The 14333-nt window shown below is 58.0% G+C and overlaps 1 protein-coding gene across 3 annotated transcripts in view; it reads right to left on the bottom strand.

Annotated features, from left to right (window-relative positions):
• The window catches only part of LRP1 (LDL receptor related protein 1), a 177916-nt gene that overhangs the window by 70000 nt on the left and 93583 nt on the right, over positions 1 to 14333 (bottom strand). For all 3 annotated transcript variants that reach the window (XM_074934762.1, XM_074934763.1, XM_074934764.1), the window contains 5 exons: positions 12947 to 13109; positions 5974 to 6196; positions 4888 to 5077; positions 2869 to 3012; positions 560 to 796 (listed from right to left, as the gene is read on the bottom strand). In XM_074934762.1, coding sequence (XP_074790863.1) covers positions 560 to 796; positions 2869 to 3012; positions 4888 to 5077; positions 5974 to 6196; positions 12947 to 13109 — 957 coding nt within the window. The remainder of the gene's footprint in view (positions 1 to 559; positions 797 to 2868; positions 3013 to 4887; positions 5078 to 5973; positions 6197 to 12946; positions 13110 to 14333) is intronic.

The following is a 14333-nucleotide window of genomic DNA, read 5'->3' as shown; positions in this document are numbered from 1 at the left end:
GAAATGAGTTGCTTATCAGGAGCCCGTCCGCTAAAGGGGGTGCAGGATTTCGTTCAGGGCAGGTGGGGTGGCCTCCTAGCAGCGCCAGATACCTAATACAGGCTGGCTCCCCGGGCAAGTTTCCCTGAGGTTCCACATGGTCATGCTCCAGGGCATGACTTGACCTCGCTGAAGGATGGTCAGGAGGAAATGCCTCTGGCAGGCAGGTTAGCCCGTAAGCTGCAGGGTTTCAGCTCCCTCCCTCTGCAGCGGCTGGTGCTGGCCACTGCTGGGGGACAGGGCGCTTGGCTAGATGGACCCTGGTCCGATCCAGTCCGGCGAGTCCTGTGCTCCTGAGACACCCTGGGGGAAATAACAGTAGCAGCCCCCAGGCTCAGATTTGTCCGGGGCCACCTCCTTGGGGGAGAAAGGAAGACACACCATCCTCCCGGCAATCCTGGGCCTGAGACCAGCGCCCCCGCGGAGCCAGAGGGGAGGCTCCCCCGTTGCCTTCACTGGGCTGGGCGCTGGGGCCCACCTGTGCTGGCAGAGACCAAGGGCCGCCCCCCGTTGCCCGTACCATCTTTCAGGATGGTCTCGCGCTCCGTCCCGTCGATCTTCTGGCGCCCAATCAGGTAGCTGGTGGTATCGGCGAAGTAGACGAAGCCCGTCTCGGCGTGGAAGTCCAGGGCCCGAGGATTCATCAGGTTCTCGATGGGGATCATGTGCTCGTCCGGTACCTTGGCACCTGTGTCCATACCCCGGATGATGCCGGGGCGACCCTTCCCGTACACCAGGAACAGCTCATGCTCCGGCTCTGCAAGGCAAAGGGGGGGGGGGGGCGCGTCAGCCCTGTGTGACTGCTCCCCGCCGGCAGGGGTCCGGCCCTCCAGCAAGTTAGCCCTCCTGGCTCCGAGGGAGGGGGGGGATTTGCTCTCCGGGGAGAGGGGATCGAGGGCATGGGCTGCAGCCCACTGAGCTAGCTTCAGCATCTTATTTCAGCCCGCGGGGACGCAAAGGAACCGACGGGCCTGTACCCCGGGAGACGCTTGGAGGCCTGTGCGCTCCGGCTCCCCGGCCCGACAGCCAGCCGGAGTTTCGGGGAGCTGGGGAAGGTGCGCTGAAGGGGGACGTTTCTGCCAGGTAACCCCCAGAACGCTGAACCGATGCTAGGCTGGGATATTTTTAGGATAAAATGCTGGCAAATGCTCAACCACGAAGCTGCCGTGGCAACCGACTGACGTCTATGGCAATCAGTGCAAATGACGACCACGCTGACCTATCGGATACCGGCGTGGAGACATTATTAGGGGGAGGAAGTTAGACGCAGCCAAGGCAGGCTGGGCACATGAATGGATATGCGGCCCCCCGACACCATCACAGCCCAGAGCAGCCGGTACGAAGGGTGGGCCCGTCTCAGGCTGGAGCGGGGCTCGCCTGGCATGCCAGGAACAGGGCTGGACCCACCAGATCCCCAAGGGAGGGGGTGGGTGCAGGAAGAAGGATACAGGGTATCACCGTTAACTCTGGATGTCTGCCACCTTCTTACATGGGTCGGCGCTTTGGTGTCTTTCCTAATTGCTGAAAGCTTTGCCCTGCCCTCACTGCGAGGGTCTAGGCTGTGGCCAGAACCAAGAACTGAACTAGACGGCCTGGATTCTGCTGAGCCAGATCCTGGGACTAGAACCCTGCAGTCCCCCAGCTCGTTGACTCAGAATTAACTGGGAACCAACAATAACCCATCACCACTAAGGAACGGGGCCACAGGGCTGGGCAGAGCCGAAGGAGGATCCCTGGGAGTGGACGAGCTTTGGGAAAAGGTGCCAGATGAGCTTTACGACAGATTATTGTTTTTTTGTTAACAAAGCCATGCTCCGGGGAAGGGAGTGAGTGTGGACTTCACAGTGGGCGCAGGCTGGGAAAATGCCCACACCGTGGAGGTCACCGCCAGGTCCCCACCAGGTCGCCGGGCAGCTGTTGGATCTGGTACAGCCGGTGTCACCACAACGTGGCGCTGACAGGCACCAAACCGACTCTTTGCTCTGCGACTCGCATGACGCCCTCGATATTAGCAACATGCACGGAAACAAATCCATGCATCAGCAAATCCTTCTGAAACTTCCGCTGAAATGACCCACAGCTCAGGATGACAGCTGGGGTGGGGAAAAGGGGAAATTAAGCAACACCCAGTGACTACTGTAATCGTGTTTTTCACTTTGTGGCTTTTCACAACGGATCCTCTCGGCTGCCCTGAGTGAATTTGAGGTTATAAGCAGCTAGGCTGCCCGGTGCTAACCACAAGCCAAAGAACAGTTTGTAGTCTCTAGTTGCCCCAGGAGGGGTTCAGGGCCAGTAAGAGTCCTACCCCCCAATGGGATGTCCTACCTATTCCTAGAGCTCCGGGCCCTTGTGCTGGGAACACACAGAGATTCCTCATTTAAAACAACTAATAGAAACCCTCCCCCACCCCCCCACCCCCAGGTTTTTGCAGCACCCCAGAGCAAAGGCTTTTCCAGGCCTAGCTCTGTCATTGTTCTGTTGCACGAATCATGCAACTGCTTGCACGAATAGAGCGCTGCATGCACGCGTGCCCCTTTGTGCAAGTAACACCTGATTTGCACGCACAAAGGCACGTGTTCCGCATGCAGCTAGCTCTGAATGCACAAGCGCCCCCTGGAGTCTGCTACTGCCCTGATTGGCACATGCAAAGGGGAGTGTTAGCCCTGCAGCCACCGCCAGACTATCCGAACACTTCCTAATGGAACTGCCTTGCTCCCTCCCTTCCTGGAAGCTCTCTGTGCCCCTTGCTCCTCCCCAGAGGAGCTGCAGTCTGTTCTCCCTCCCATGCCGACCCCCTGCTCCGGCTCCTGGATCAGGAACACTACTCACTTTTGCAAGACTTCCCGTCGCTGCCCAAGCTGAATCCAGATCGGCACCGGCAGGTCCGGGTCTTGTGGCTGTTCCCGAGGAGGCAGATGTCGGAGCAGCCTCCAGGTTTGCCGAACTGGTCCGGTTCACAGGCGTGGCTCCGCACTTTAAGGGCAAAGACCAAGCACCCGATTTAGTGGACATGCATCACCGTCTAGCCAACCCCATCAACGTGCTTCTAGGGAAAAGCCGTGTGCCCTTGGAAACCTCACGCAGAACGGCCTGCCAAGCCACAAGGAGGTGGCCTAACATGAGGCAGAATGGCCTTGAGGGTACAGAACTGGGCAGGGGTTCTTTCAATTCTCACCTCTGCCACCAGCTCCCTGTGTGAACTTGGGACAAATCATGTCCCAAGAGACAACGCTGCCATCGGCTCTTATACGGCGCTGCTCAGCCAGGGTGCTCACGGCACGACAGTATCATTCTCCCCATTTTATAGAGAAGGACACTGAGGCACAGCAAGGGGAAGGGACTTGTCCAGGGTCACCCAGGAAGTCAGTGGCAGAGCCCAGGCCTCCAGTGTACCAGCCCAGAGACCCATCCACCAGGCAGCCCTGTCTCTTTCTTCTCCTGAGCCTGTTTGGACGGTGAGCTCTTTGGGGCAGGGACTCTCTCACGCTATACATTGGCAGACGCTCAATACCAGCGAGGACTGGCCCATTTCTGCAGCACTAACAAGCTGGCTTTTGCAATTCCGCTCCCTGCCCGGCCGGGAGTCTCCAGTGAGCCAGCGTTGCACGGAGACCGGCTCAGATGGCACGATGCTCCTCCACGCCCAAATCCACGGCTTAGCTTTGTATTTTGGAAACCGCTGAGCAGGCCGGAGACACTAAGAGGATTTTAAACTTGCAAATTGATTAACTAAAAGGAAGGCGGGGGGAGAGGGGGACAATCCGCCCTGCCCTGGAGTCTTTAACCGCTCCAAAGGGTTTCTAGCAAACAGGAGCATCAGGCATGGATAGGTTGACGCCAGAGAGGGGAGGGAACCAGCAGCCGTACACGGGAGCCATTAATATTTCAAGAGGCCTCATCTGCTCCATTTTCCTTCCTTCTTTTCCATGAGACCGTAATTAATCAAGCCGGCCTGAGCCCCAGTCGGCAGAGCCGCTAGGGACAGCTGTCATTTTTCTCTCTCCTGGAGAGAGACAGCAGAGGGTGGAAACGCGCCGGATGAGCAGCAACCGATTAAAACAGCAGCTCGGGCTAAGCCGCCCAGAGGAATGAAACACTCAAGAGCCCCTGGTGGTGGTGGAAATTCGGGAGCCCCACAGGATGACAGCACTGCGGGACAGACAGTGGCTGGGAAAACGAGGCCAGCATCCACAAAAGTCTGGAGGCTCCTAAATACCTTCATGGATCTGGGCCTTAGTGGCTGACTCTGTGCTTTAAGGAACTTCTGTGCATCATGTATCCTGCCCGTATGGGATCAGACAGATGGAGCAGTGGGTCTGACCCTGCATGGGCAGGATGGAGGATTGGATGGAGCAGTGGGTCTGACCATGCATGGGCAGGATGGAGGATTGGATGGAGCAGTGGGTCTGACCCTGCATGGGCAGGATACAGGATTGGATGGAGCAGTGGGTCTGACCCTGCATGGGCAGGATACAGGATTGGATGGAGCAGTGGGTCTGACCCTGCATGGGCAGGATACAGGATTGGATGGAGCAGTGGGTCTGTCCCCACATGGAGGGATACAGCACTAGATGGGGCCCAGGAGTCGGCTCCTACATCCTTGTGAATCTAATGTCCAATTTCGGGACTATGTCCCTCTGCTTTCCCAGAACAATCACGCTCCTTTTCCCCATTGGGGTTGCAGGCACAGGGGAACACTTTGCTCAAACAAATAAGCCAGGCCCCATGGCACCCAAAGCCAGACGCCCCATTGTCCTGTCCCAGCCCACTGGGCACTTCAATCACATCCGAGGCTGCCAAACCCCGAGAGCTGAGGGAGGGGTTCGTACCCACATGCCAGCCCCCTACCTGTGGGCTGCCGTCGCTGGTGGTAGATATGCAGGGCTCCCCCCTTGTCCACCCTGGTGACCACCTGGTACTCGGTGCTGTTGAAGCGGTTGACCCGGATGACGCTGGTTTTCTGCTGGGCGTTGGCGTTGTCCGAATTGGTGGCGTAGAGGTAGTTCTCGAAGACGGTCAGGCCGTAGAGATGCTCGATCTGAAAGGCACCGTGCCGGGGCGGGCGTGAGCAGACAGCCTCAGGAATGGAGCTTGGGATCCCTGCCTCTCGCTCCCTCTGAGTACCAGGGCAGGGGGTGGCGCTTAACCCAGCAGCCTCCGGGGGGCAATGGGAAACCGCACAAATCTGCCCTGACCAGACTAGGGAAAGGAGGCAGGCGGAGCCAACGGGTCGATCCACGCACATGTCGGACCCCACTCAGCACCAGAACTGGGTGGGAAACGGTTTTCCCGTCCCGCGAGAATTTCCCTAAAAAAGGGGCCAGGTAACATGCACTACAAGAGTGTGTCCGGGGAACAGGGGTATTAACCCAGCCGCTATGGCACTACCTGGCTTACACGGGGCTTGTGCGCGACCATCTTCTAACACACCTTCAAACCCTCACCTAGACACGGCCGCTGGGTTTAAGAGTGGCTCATTTCTATTTAGCTTAAAACTGCTCCTACTCGACTTGGGCTACACTTGACTTAAGCCAGAATCAGAGAGTCCACACAGCCACATGCACCAGGGGTTTAAAAATCGCTTCGATAAATGAATCCGGTGCCACCGTGCTGGCACGCAACCCCTGCCCAGGGCCAGAAGCCAATGGGTTTCAAAACCTGCTTTGTCACTGCCGGGGTGGCGGCTTGCCAATCGGTTTAGGAGAGGGCTGCGCTGCTGAAAGGTCTGTGTCCCAACAAGGCCCTAGACCAGGCCGGCGAGGTGATCAAAAGGAAGCAAGAGCCGGGATAAACCATTTGTACAGCACCTGGCACAGGTCTAGGGCTCCAAGGTAATGCACTTAATAAATAACAGGGATCATATACACAGCTCTGATCTCTAGAGACCCTTCTCTGCACCCGGGATTCCCTTCCGGCGGGCGCTCGCTCGCTCACCAAGATGCCCTGGATGATAGTGTGCCGGTTCTTGCCCTCGTAGTCCACCACCTCGATGTAGTCCAGGTAGGCGTCGGCCCAGTACACCAGCCGGCTGACCAGGTCCAAGGTGATGCCATGGGGGAAGACAATCTTGCTGTCCACCAGTTTGGTGCGGTTCTGCCCATCCATGTCGCAGCGCTCCACCTTGGGGATCTGCCCATAGTCGGTGAAGAAGACTTTTCTGGGGGGTGGAGGAAAGGGGGAACATGAGAGCTCAGAGGGTGGGGTTGAGGGAGAATCTCCACACACACTCAGGTCCACAAGCACGCGCGCACACAAACACACACACTCATGCACGCACACCCACGCGTGCACTTGCTGCGATTACAAAAGCGTTTATTAGCCTGCTTGCAGGAGAAAGGAAAACCCAGGACCTAGCCCCAGGTAAAGAACTTACCAGCTGGGGTCACTGTCCCCAGAGACGCAGCCGCGTTGCCGGCTGCAGGACTTAGCTGGAGGTCCCAGGACTGCGAGGTCACCAGACCTCAGCCAGGCGGCAGATGGGCTCGTAGGACATGCACGGCGCGGCTTCCAGCCGTAGGCCGGCCAGCGCAGCTCCAAGCTGCTCAGTCAGAGGCAGCTCCGCCTGCTGGAGCCTGGCTGGGCTGTCCCATTCTCCCTGCAGCGCAGGGAAGCCAGGCCCAGCAGCCGCGGACCTTAGGTTGGGGGTGGTCGATAGCACTCACATGCCGCATATGGGACGGTTTATGCAGCCCGTGCCCTTTTGCCACCCCAAAACCCCGGGGGTCAAACTGGGATCGGGTCTTCTCCCAGCGCTCCAGTCTGGAGGGCTGCAATTCGGGCTCTCTTGGTTAAGAGCCCCCATCTTGACCGGGGCCACATACTGTTCACTTACAGAACTAGCATGGAGACATCCCTTTTTCAACAACCTTGTCTCCCCAACAAGCTGGCCAAACACAGCCACTTGGTTAGAGGACTGTTTAACTTTCTTAACAGCTTTCACTCCATCTGAGACCTTCTCAAAGCTATCCACACTGGATCCTTCAACGGGAAAGTCAGTGGCTTCGTTCACAACAGAAAATTTCTGGCTGTTAGGAACTGAAACTTTCTTGATTAAATCACTTTCACACCCTTCAGTGGCAGTAAACTGCTTGCAAAGACTCCATGAGGATTCCTTTCCCTAGGGCTTTTCTATGCAACAATTCACCCCTCACAGAAATTCTGCTCTTACCCTCTTTACCTTGGGCTTGCTCTAGAGGAACTCTTTCCTGAGCAACAACAGACTCTTTCTGGGTCTCCCTTACATCCAGAATTACCTCTGGCCCATCCAGCGGATTCCTACACAATCCCCTTTCAGGCAAACTGACAGACTTCCTAGATAAAAGGCTAGAAGCATTCTCCTTCCCTTTGCCACACACAAGTTCAGGAATCTTTTCCTTCTTGCTACAGGTTTCCACACCCTCAGTAGGTAACACAATCAAATCACCTTTCTGCTCTCCTTGTGCCCTGGCTAGGATCTCACCCTGATTAGACAGAGTTGCGACACTCTTTCCCAACAACACACTAGCTACGGGCAAAATACAAGCACCAGAATTGTCTGGGCTCTGGGATTTTGCATAGACACTAACTGGATGCGACCTAGTTACAGGGCCATTCTCCCGAGCAGACACAAACTTAGGGCCCTTCCCTTCCTGGGCTTTAGTTGAATCCAGAACCAACTCTGAGACAACTGCACAACCCTCAACCATCACAGGCTGAAAGGCCCCTTTAAGAGCCGGACACACTTTCTCCTTTCCCAGACACACAGCTTGGGATCTCATTCCCCTTGTCCCAGCACACAAGGCTGGTCACAGACAACTGCTTGGAGACTGGGGTAGCTCCCTCCATAGGCAAGTCAACACCCCTGACAGACACAGGCACGTTTCCTTCACTGTCCCAATTCTCCACCCAGCTTAACAGGTAAGGTCCAGGGACACTCATCTTCCACTCTCCTCGCCTTCCCACCCTGCTGACTAGACACAGCCATCAGCTCACAAGGCTGCTTAGGCTCATCCAGACTTTCCTTACCAAGCACCTTGCCACTCCCAACAGATCCCCTGCCCTGCCTGTGTCTCCCCCCACTCAGCTGGGGTCTCAGCTCCCACTGTGCTCAGCGCTGCCCTTGCTGTCCCAGTGGGGGCAGGCAGCGAGCTCGCTGCTTTCCTCATTGCATCACTTCCATCACTGCATCAGCGTGAGCCCCCTGAGCCCCCTCTCCGGTGTGCAAGGGGGCGGGGAGCATCTCTCTGTCCCACCCAGCCCCAGGGGTCTGCTTACGGGCAGGCAGGTTTCCTGAGCCTAGCAGCTCCTCCCTGCTGCCAGCCAGGTCATCTGCATTTTCACTGACCATTTCCCACTCCGCCGATTGGTTCCCTGGATTCAAATTCAAACCCTTGGCCATTACAGGAGCAAGGCCTGGATCCTGTCCCAAAGAGACACAGTCACCCCCCAACAGGGTCTCGCAGCTGGTATCCTGGAGAACCCCAACGGCCAGCCAGCCTCACCCCTCCTGGGTCTGCACAGGGATCTGGGCCATAGGCAGGGCAAGGGGCTTCATCCCTGGGACCCTCACCCAGCTCACACAGCCCCTCAGCCTCTGAGGCTGCACCACCCAGGGCCTGACAACAGTTCTCTCTGTCCCAGGATCTCGCCATCCCAGGAATGTCTCCCCATTGACCATCACCTTCTGCTCCCACTGGAGGTCCGAGGGGCTTGGCCCCAGGAAACTCCATACAGACATATAGGTTGGGGTCAGGAGTGGGAGCCCGTCCACCTCCCCACCCATCTGGCTGACGGAGTCTATGGCCTTGGGACCCAGCAAGGGAGCTAGACACCGGGGCTTTTCCGCAGGGTCCCCCTGGTTCAAATCGCCAGCCTGCTCAAAGGCAGTGAGGTGGCATCCACATCCCCCCCTCCTTAACCAGGGGCAGCAATTTACTCTCGAGGTTCCCTGCGGAACTGGCACCCCGGGGTCTATCCCCACTCACCCCGGGGAGGTCCCCTAGGCCTCTCCGCTCCCCCACCGCCAGCTCATGCTGCTGCTGCTTCTGCAGCTCTTTCTCGGGCTCTCGCTGTCTCTCATGGTCCTCTAGCTCTCTCGGACTCAGCTCCAATCCCGTCCTTCTCCGATCCCCCGATGGGGAACCCAATCGTGAAGACCTCCGTCTGGTCGGGGACAGGAGTCTTGGCTACTACTCCAGCTGCTCCCTGATCCTGCTATAGCCCCATTTGGGGTCAGGAATCTGCTCCTTAGAGCGGTCATCCTCCTCCAGCTGCACGATGAACTGTGCTTTGGTGAACTTTCCAATGCTCAACCCTCTCTTTCTGCACAGGGTTACAATGTCCTTCTTCAGGAGACGGTGACAGGCCATCACTCCGCTCTTCCCAAGTTGTTGTGGACTCACAGACCTGTGTGCTCTCAGCTCCCTACGGTTTCCAGGGAGAACCCCTAGTGTGTCAGCCCTTCTCGAGGTCACCACCTCTTTTCCAGGGTTGAGAGGCAGACTCCTCCGCCCCTGGGACCGCTCGCTGCAGTCCCCTGGGGGACCCTGTTACTACTAAAGTCCTTTTCTCTCCCAGGGCCAAGCCGCAGGCTCCTCCGCCCCTGAGACTGCTCACCTCAGGGGGACGCCATTACTGCACAGTCCTTCTCGCTGGTCACACACTCCCAGGGGTTAACCGCCCCCCGAAACCGCTCCTCTCTGAGCCTTCAGCACGCCTGGTCCTCGTCAATCCCCCTTCGTTTTACTGCTTCCCCGTCACTTACTGCAGGAAGCGCCATCCATGGGGTGCAGTACATCCCACCTCTGCGACCAGTTGTCATGGAGTCCCCGGGCAATGCTCGGGAACTGCTCCCTACGAAACCAGGCAGGACTCTGGGGAAGTCTCCTCTCTGGGAGCAGCCTGTCTGCAGGACACACACAGCTCACACAGCTTCCACCTTCCTGGGTCTGACCTCGGAGCATTCAGCATCCTCTGCCCCTCCGTGCGCTTCCCACAGCGAGTCCGCCCAGGCGGGGTCCTGGGGAAGCCAGAGGGTCCTGCCCCCCAACTTCGCAGTCAGACGGGACTCTCAGCCAGCCAGTAAAACAGAGGTTTATTAAACAACAGGAATATGGTCTAACACAGAGCTTGTAGGTGCAGAGAACAGGACCCCTCAGCTGGGTCCATTTTTGGGACCAGTGAGCCAGACAACCACGTCTGCCCTTCACTCCATGTCTCCAGCTAGCCCCAAACTGAAACCCTCTCCAGCCCCTCCTCCTCTGGGCTTTGTCCCTTTCCCGGGCCAGGAGGTCACCGGATTCCTCCGTTCTCCAACCCTTTAGCTCTCACCTTGCAGGGGGGAAGGGCCAGGCCATCAGTTGCCAGGAGACAGAGTGTCGGCCATTTATGTACCCTGGCCCTTTGCTCTGCAACAATTACACTCCCTTCTCCCACCACCGAGAGATTTAAGAAATGCCTAGGGGAAACTGAGGCACCCCTACAGTATTCAGAGGAAACATTAAGAACAGTCCCGCTTCGTCCCACCATCTGTCCACATGCTGTCTACACTGGGGGTCTTCAACGCACTGTCGGCGGTGTTGCGGAGGCCGTATCGGTCCCAGGGTTTTGGAGAGACAGGGTGGGTGAGGTCGTATCTTTTATTGGACCAAATCCCACTCCTGAGAGAGACCAGCTTTCGAGCGACACGGAGCCCTGCTCGAAAGCTTGTCTCTCCCACCAGCAGACACTGGTCCAACCAAAAGTATCCCCTCCCTTGCCTCTCTTGGTCAAGCTAAAACCATTTTACTAACACGCCGAGCGCGTCAGACAGGCCACCGGGGCGGAGGAAGACACAAGCCTACGAGGACGACTTTCACAGAGCTCTCGGCGTGAGCGAGAAAAACAGAGCACTGAGGCCGGGCGTTAGCTAAACCCCAGTATTTTCCCGAGCACACTCGGAGGGTAGCGGGATTTTAGCAGCTCTGGGTCGCCTTTCTCTTCCTGAGGCGCCAAGAGCTTGCACCGAACAGCTCTTCTTTAAACGTCACGGAGGGATACTCGGTCCAGCCTCAGCACGGGGGGGGGGGCTGGACTAGATGACCTCACCAGGTCCCAGCCAGCCAGACATTTCTGTGGTTTTCTAACATGGTAACAAGTCACGGCTTCCCAGGAGAGAGTCTGCATGTACACGCAGATGTGACCATTAGTCTCTGCAGCCTTGGCCAACCAGGACAGCAACTCCACTCAGGGGTGTCCCTCTGCATCCACAGGAGGGCAAGTCACCAGCTGTACGCCAGGCCTCGCTACTCTGCATTAGCTGAGCCCACCTGCCGCGTCTCCTCCTCAAAACAAGGCCTGACTCAAAAAGCCTGGAGATGGAAAGGTGCTGGGGAAAACAAGCCTCCTCTGTAGCCGAAATTTTGTTTGGTCGAGATGAGACTGCAGGGGAATGCACGTGGCTGGAGTTCACACACGTGTGCACAGAGTACATGGTGGGATTACGCACACACACTCACTCTCCCACATGCCACCTGCCCAGATTTCACACACTACTCCATTTCTTCCCAAAACAACGCCTTCCACTCCTGCTCTCCTTTTCTTCTGCAGCTCTCAAGCACGCGGCTAGCCCCGCTGATGACTCAGCGTCACCAGACCAGCTCCCTGGCGCACAAGATTTCCCAAAAGGCAGCTGCTTGGAAGGCCATTACCTGAATTGAACACAGGATGTAAAGCTACGTGGAGTGAGAGACGTTCACCCTCCATTGGGGATATGACTCATCTTAGTTCCTGAAAACCGTTACGGAGACGGTGCAATCTCGCTGACAGTGGCAGCTCTGTACTGCGTGGGTCAGTGGCTTGCATTGAGATGCCAGCAGCAAATGTCCCGGCATGATGGGGACGCAGTCTCACTGATGAGGAACTTTAGCCCTTGCTGGGGGGTTAAAATGAGTTGAGTTTGCCAGGGGTAAAATCAAGATCAGACCCAAGCTGGACCATCCCAGGAGAAAACGGGGAGGGGTCACAAGTCTCTGTCTCTGATGGTCGTTTAAAGCCGGGGTTCTCAACTATTCTCTTTCTGAGGCCCCCACAACATGCTATAAAAACTCCATGGCTCAGCTGTGCCACAACTGGTTTTCTGCATATAAAAGCCGGGGCCGGCGTTAAGGGGTAGCAAGCAGGGCAGTTGCCCAGGGCCCCACCCCACAGGGGGCCCCCCAAAGCTAAGCTGCTCAGGCTTTGGCTTCAGCCCCAGGTGGCGTGCTCGGGGCCCTGGGCTGCAGTCCTGCACAGTGGGGCTTTGGCTTTCTGCCCTGGGCCCTAGCAAGTCTAACACCGGCCATGCTTGGCGGACCCCCTGGAACCTGCTTGCGGCCCCACAGGGGGCCCCAGGCCCCTGATTGAGAACCACTGGTTTAAAAGACCCTGGGTACAGAACACAGCAATAAAAACACCAGGTGGGTTTTGCTGATATTCCCTGGCCTCGGGGGTAACGGCGCTGGACTGAGATCAGATTTGACTTCCTAGCTTTGCCGAAGACTCCCCGGGTGACCTGGGGCCAGTCTCTGCCTCCCCGTCTGTGAAATGGGCAGAATGAGCCCTCGCCTGTTTAGCCTGGAGGAGTTGAACTTCTCGCAACGATTGGCTTTGTTCGTCCGTCGGGCTCTGCACCTGCCAAGCCCACGGGTGCTCGGCGCTCACACTCTGAGCGACTCCGGCCAGGCAGCCCTTTGCTAGAGTGACCATCGCTCGCTCTGCGGCCCAGATCTCAGCTGGGGCCGATGGGAAACACACCGGGAAGGACCAGACAGACATGGGGGAAGTTACACGTCTGGGTGAGCCACGCCCCTGGTTGGACTGACCATGGGGCAGCACCACGGTTTCCTATTGGTTTGTTACGGTCACACGTCAGGTCCCTCGGCTCAGCTGGCCTCTCCTCCCCCACTCTTACCCCATGGCCGGGTCCAGCGCGATGCCCTTGGGGTTGTACAGCTCCAGGTCGAGCAGCGTGACGCAGGTGTCCCCGTTCCTGTTGCAGACGAAGATCCGGTCGTCGATGTCATCCACAAAGTAGAAGTTGCCGGTGAGCCAGTCGATGGCCATCTGCTCCACGTCTAGGGCGGGACAAAAGCGGATTAGGCGGCCGGCGAGCGTTAAGGAGCCGGGCACGCCGGGAAATCACAACCGCTGGGAGCTGAGCCGTCCTGCGAAGCCGGCTGTGATTTTGCAGCCCCCAAGGGAGCGGGGCTCGGGCAGGCAGGCAGGCACTGGGCCCTCAGAAATCTCGGTCTGGGAAATCACACCCCGAGGGTCCGCATCAAAACCAACCCCCCGGCTGGCACTGCCTGGCCCTTTCCTTGGCTGGCTCAGCAGAGGCCAACAGGCGCACGGAGACCAGCCTCCTGCTTTCTCCCCGCAGAGGGGGCCCAGCCCAGACTGGGGGAAGACTCGGAGAAACGGAGGGAAGGGAAGGGGCAGGGAACAGAACAGGGAGAGAAGAGGAACAACGAAGAGAAGGAAGGTACAGCAGCAGAGAAGCCCGGAGAGGAGGGTCACCCCGCTCATATGGCTTACGCCCCACTGGGAATTTCTAAGCCACCTAAGGGAGTCAGGCCCCAACTCCCACAGCTCCTAATCCCCCTAGGCCCCTTTGGAAACATCACCCAGCCCCCAGCTCTGTGGGAGCCCAGCAGCTCCCAATTCCACGCTGCCCCTCCTGGGTTCGGGTCTGACCATGGCCGGGGCACGTCCCGGGGTGAGTGGAAGAGGAGTTTCCAGCAGGAGCACACCCCAGCGATGGGCGATATCCAACACACACGCACGCCGCTGCACCTCCTGCCGGCGACAGAGGAGGGGAGTGCAGCGGAAAACAGAACTCCTCTTTCCGCAGCCGTCAGGCGCTGGGTGCGTTCGAAAACCTGGCCCTGTACAAACCCCCGCTCGCTAGCCCACGCCTCTCCCCGGCTCTGGCTCATTTTGAGGGTGTTTCTAAATCCACAGGGTTCACACACGAGTGATGCTGTGCCAGGGCATGATTTGCCCCTTCCACGGGTAGGGTGATTACTGTAGCAGCCAGAGGCCCAGGCCGGGCTAGGCGCTGTATCCACACACAGCAAGCAAGGGTCCCTGCCCTGGAGAGCCTGCATGCGAAATACACAAAGGCTGGGAGGGGAAACTGAGGCACAGAAAAGGGAAGCAGCTTGTCCAAGGTCACCCAGCAGAGCTAGGCCTCCTCATTCCCAGGCCAGAGCCGTCGCCCCCTAAACCACGTGGCCATCCCGGACCTCCAGGCCAACCCCTGCTGTGCACATACCATCAGCTCCTTGGACACACACTGC

This window comes from Natator depressus, chromosome 20 (genome assembly GCF_965152275.1).
Source record: "Natator depressus isolate rNatDep1 chromosome 20, rNatDep2.hap1, whole genome shotgun sequence".
Classification (NCBI taxonomy): domain Eukaryota; kingdom Metazoa; phylum Chordata; order Testudines; family Cheloniidae; genus Natator; species Natator depressus.
Note: the sequence above shows the minus strand (reverse complement) of the source record. Positions and strands in the feature narration are given on the sequence as shown.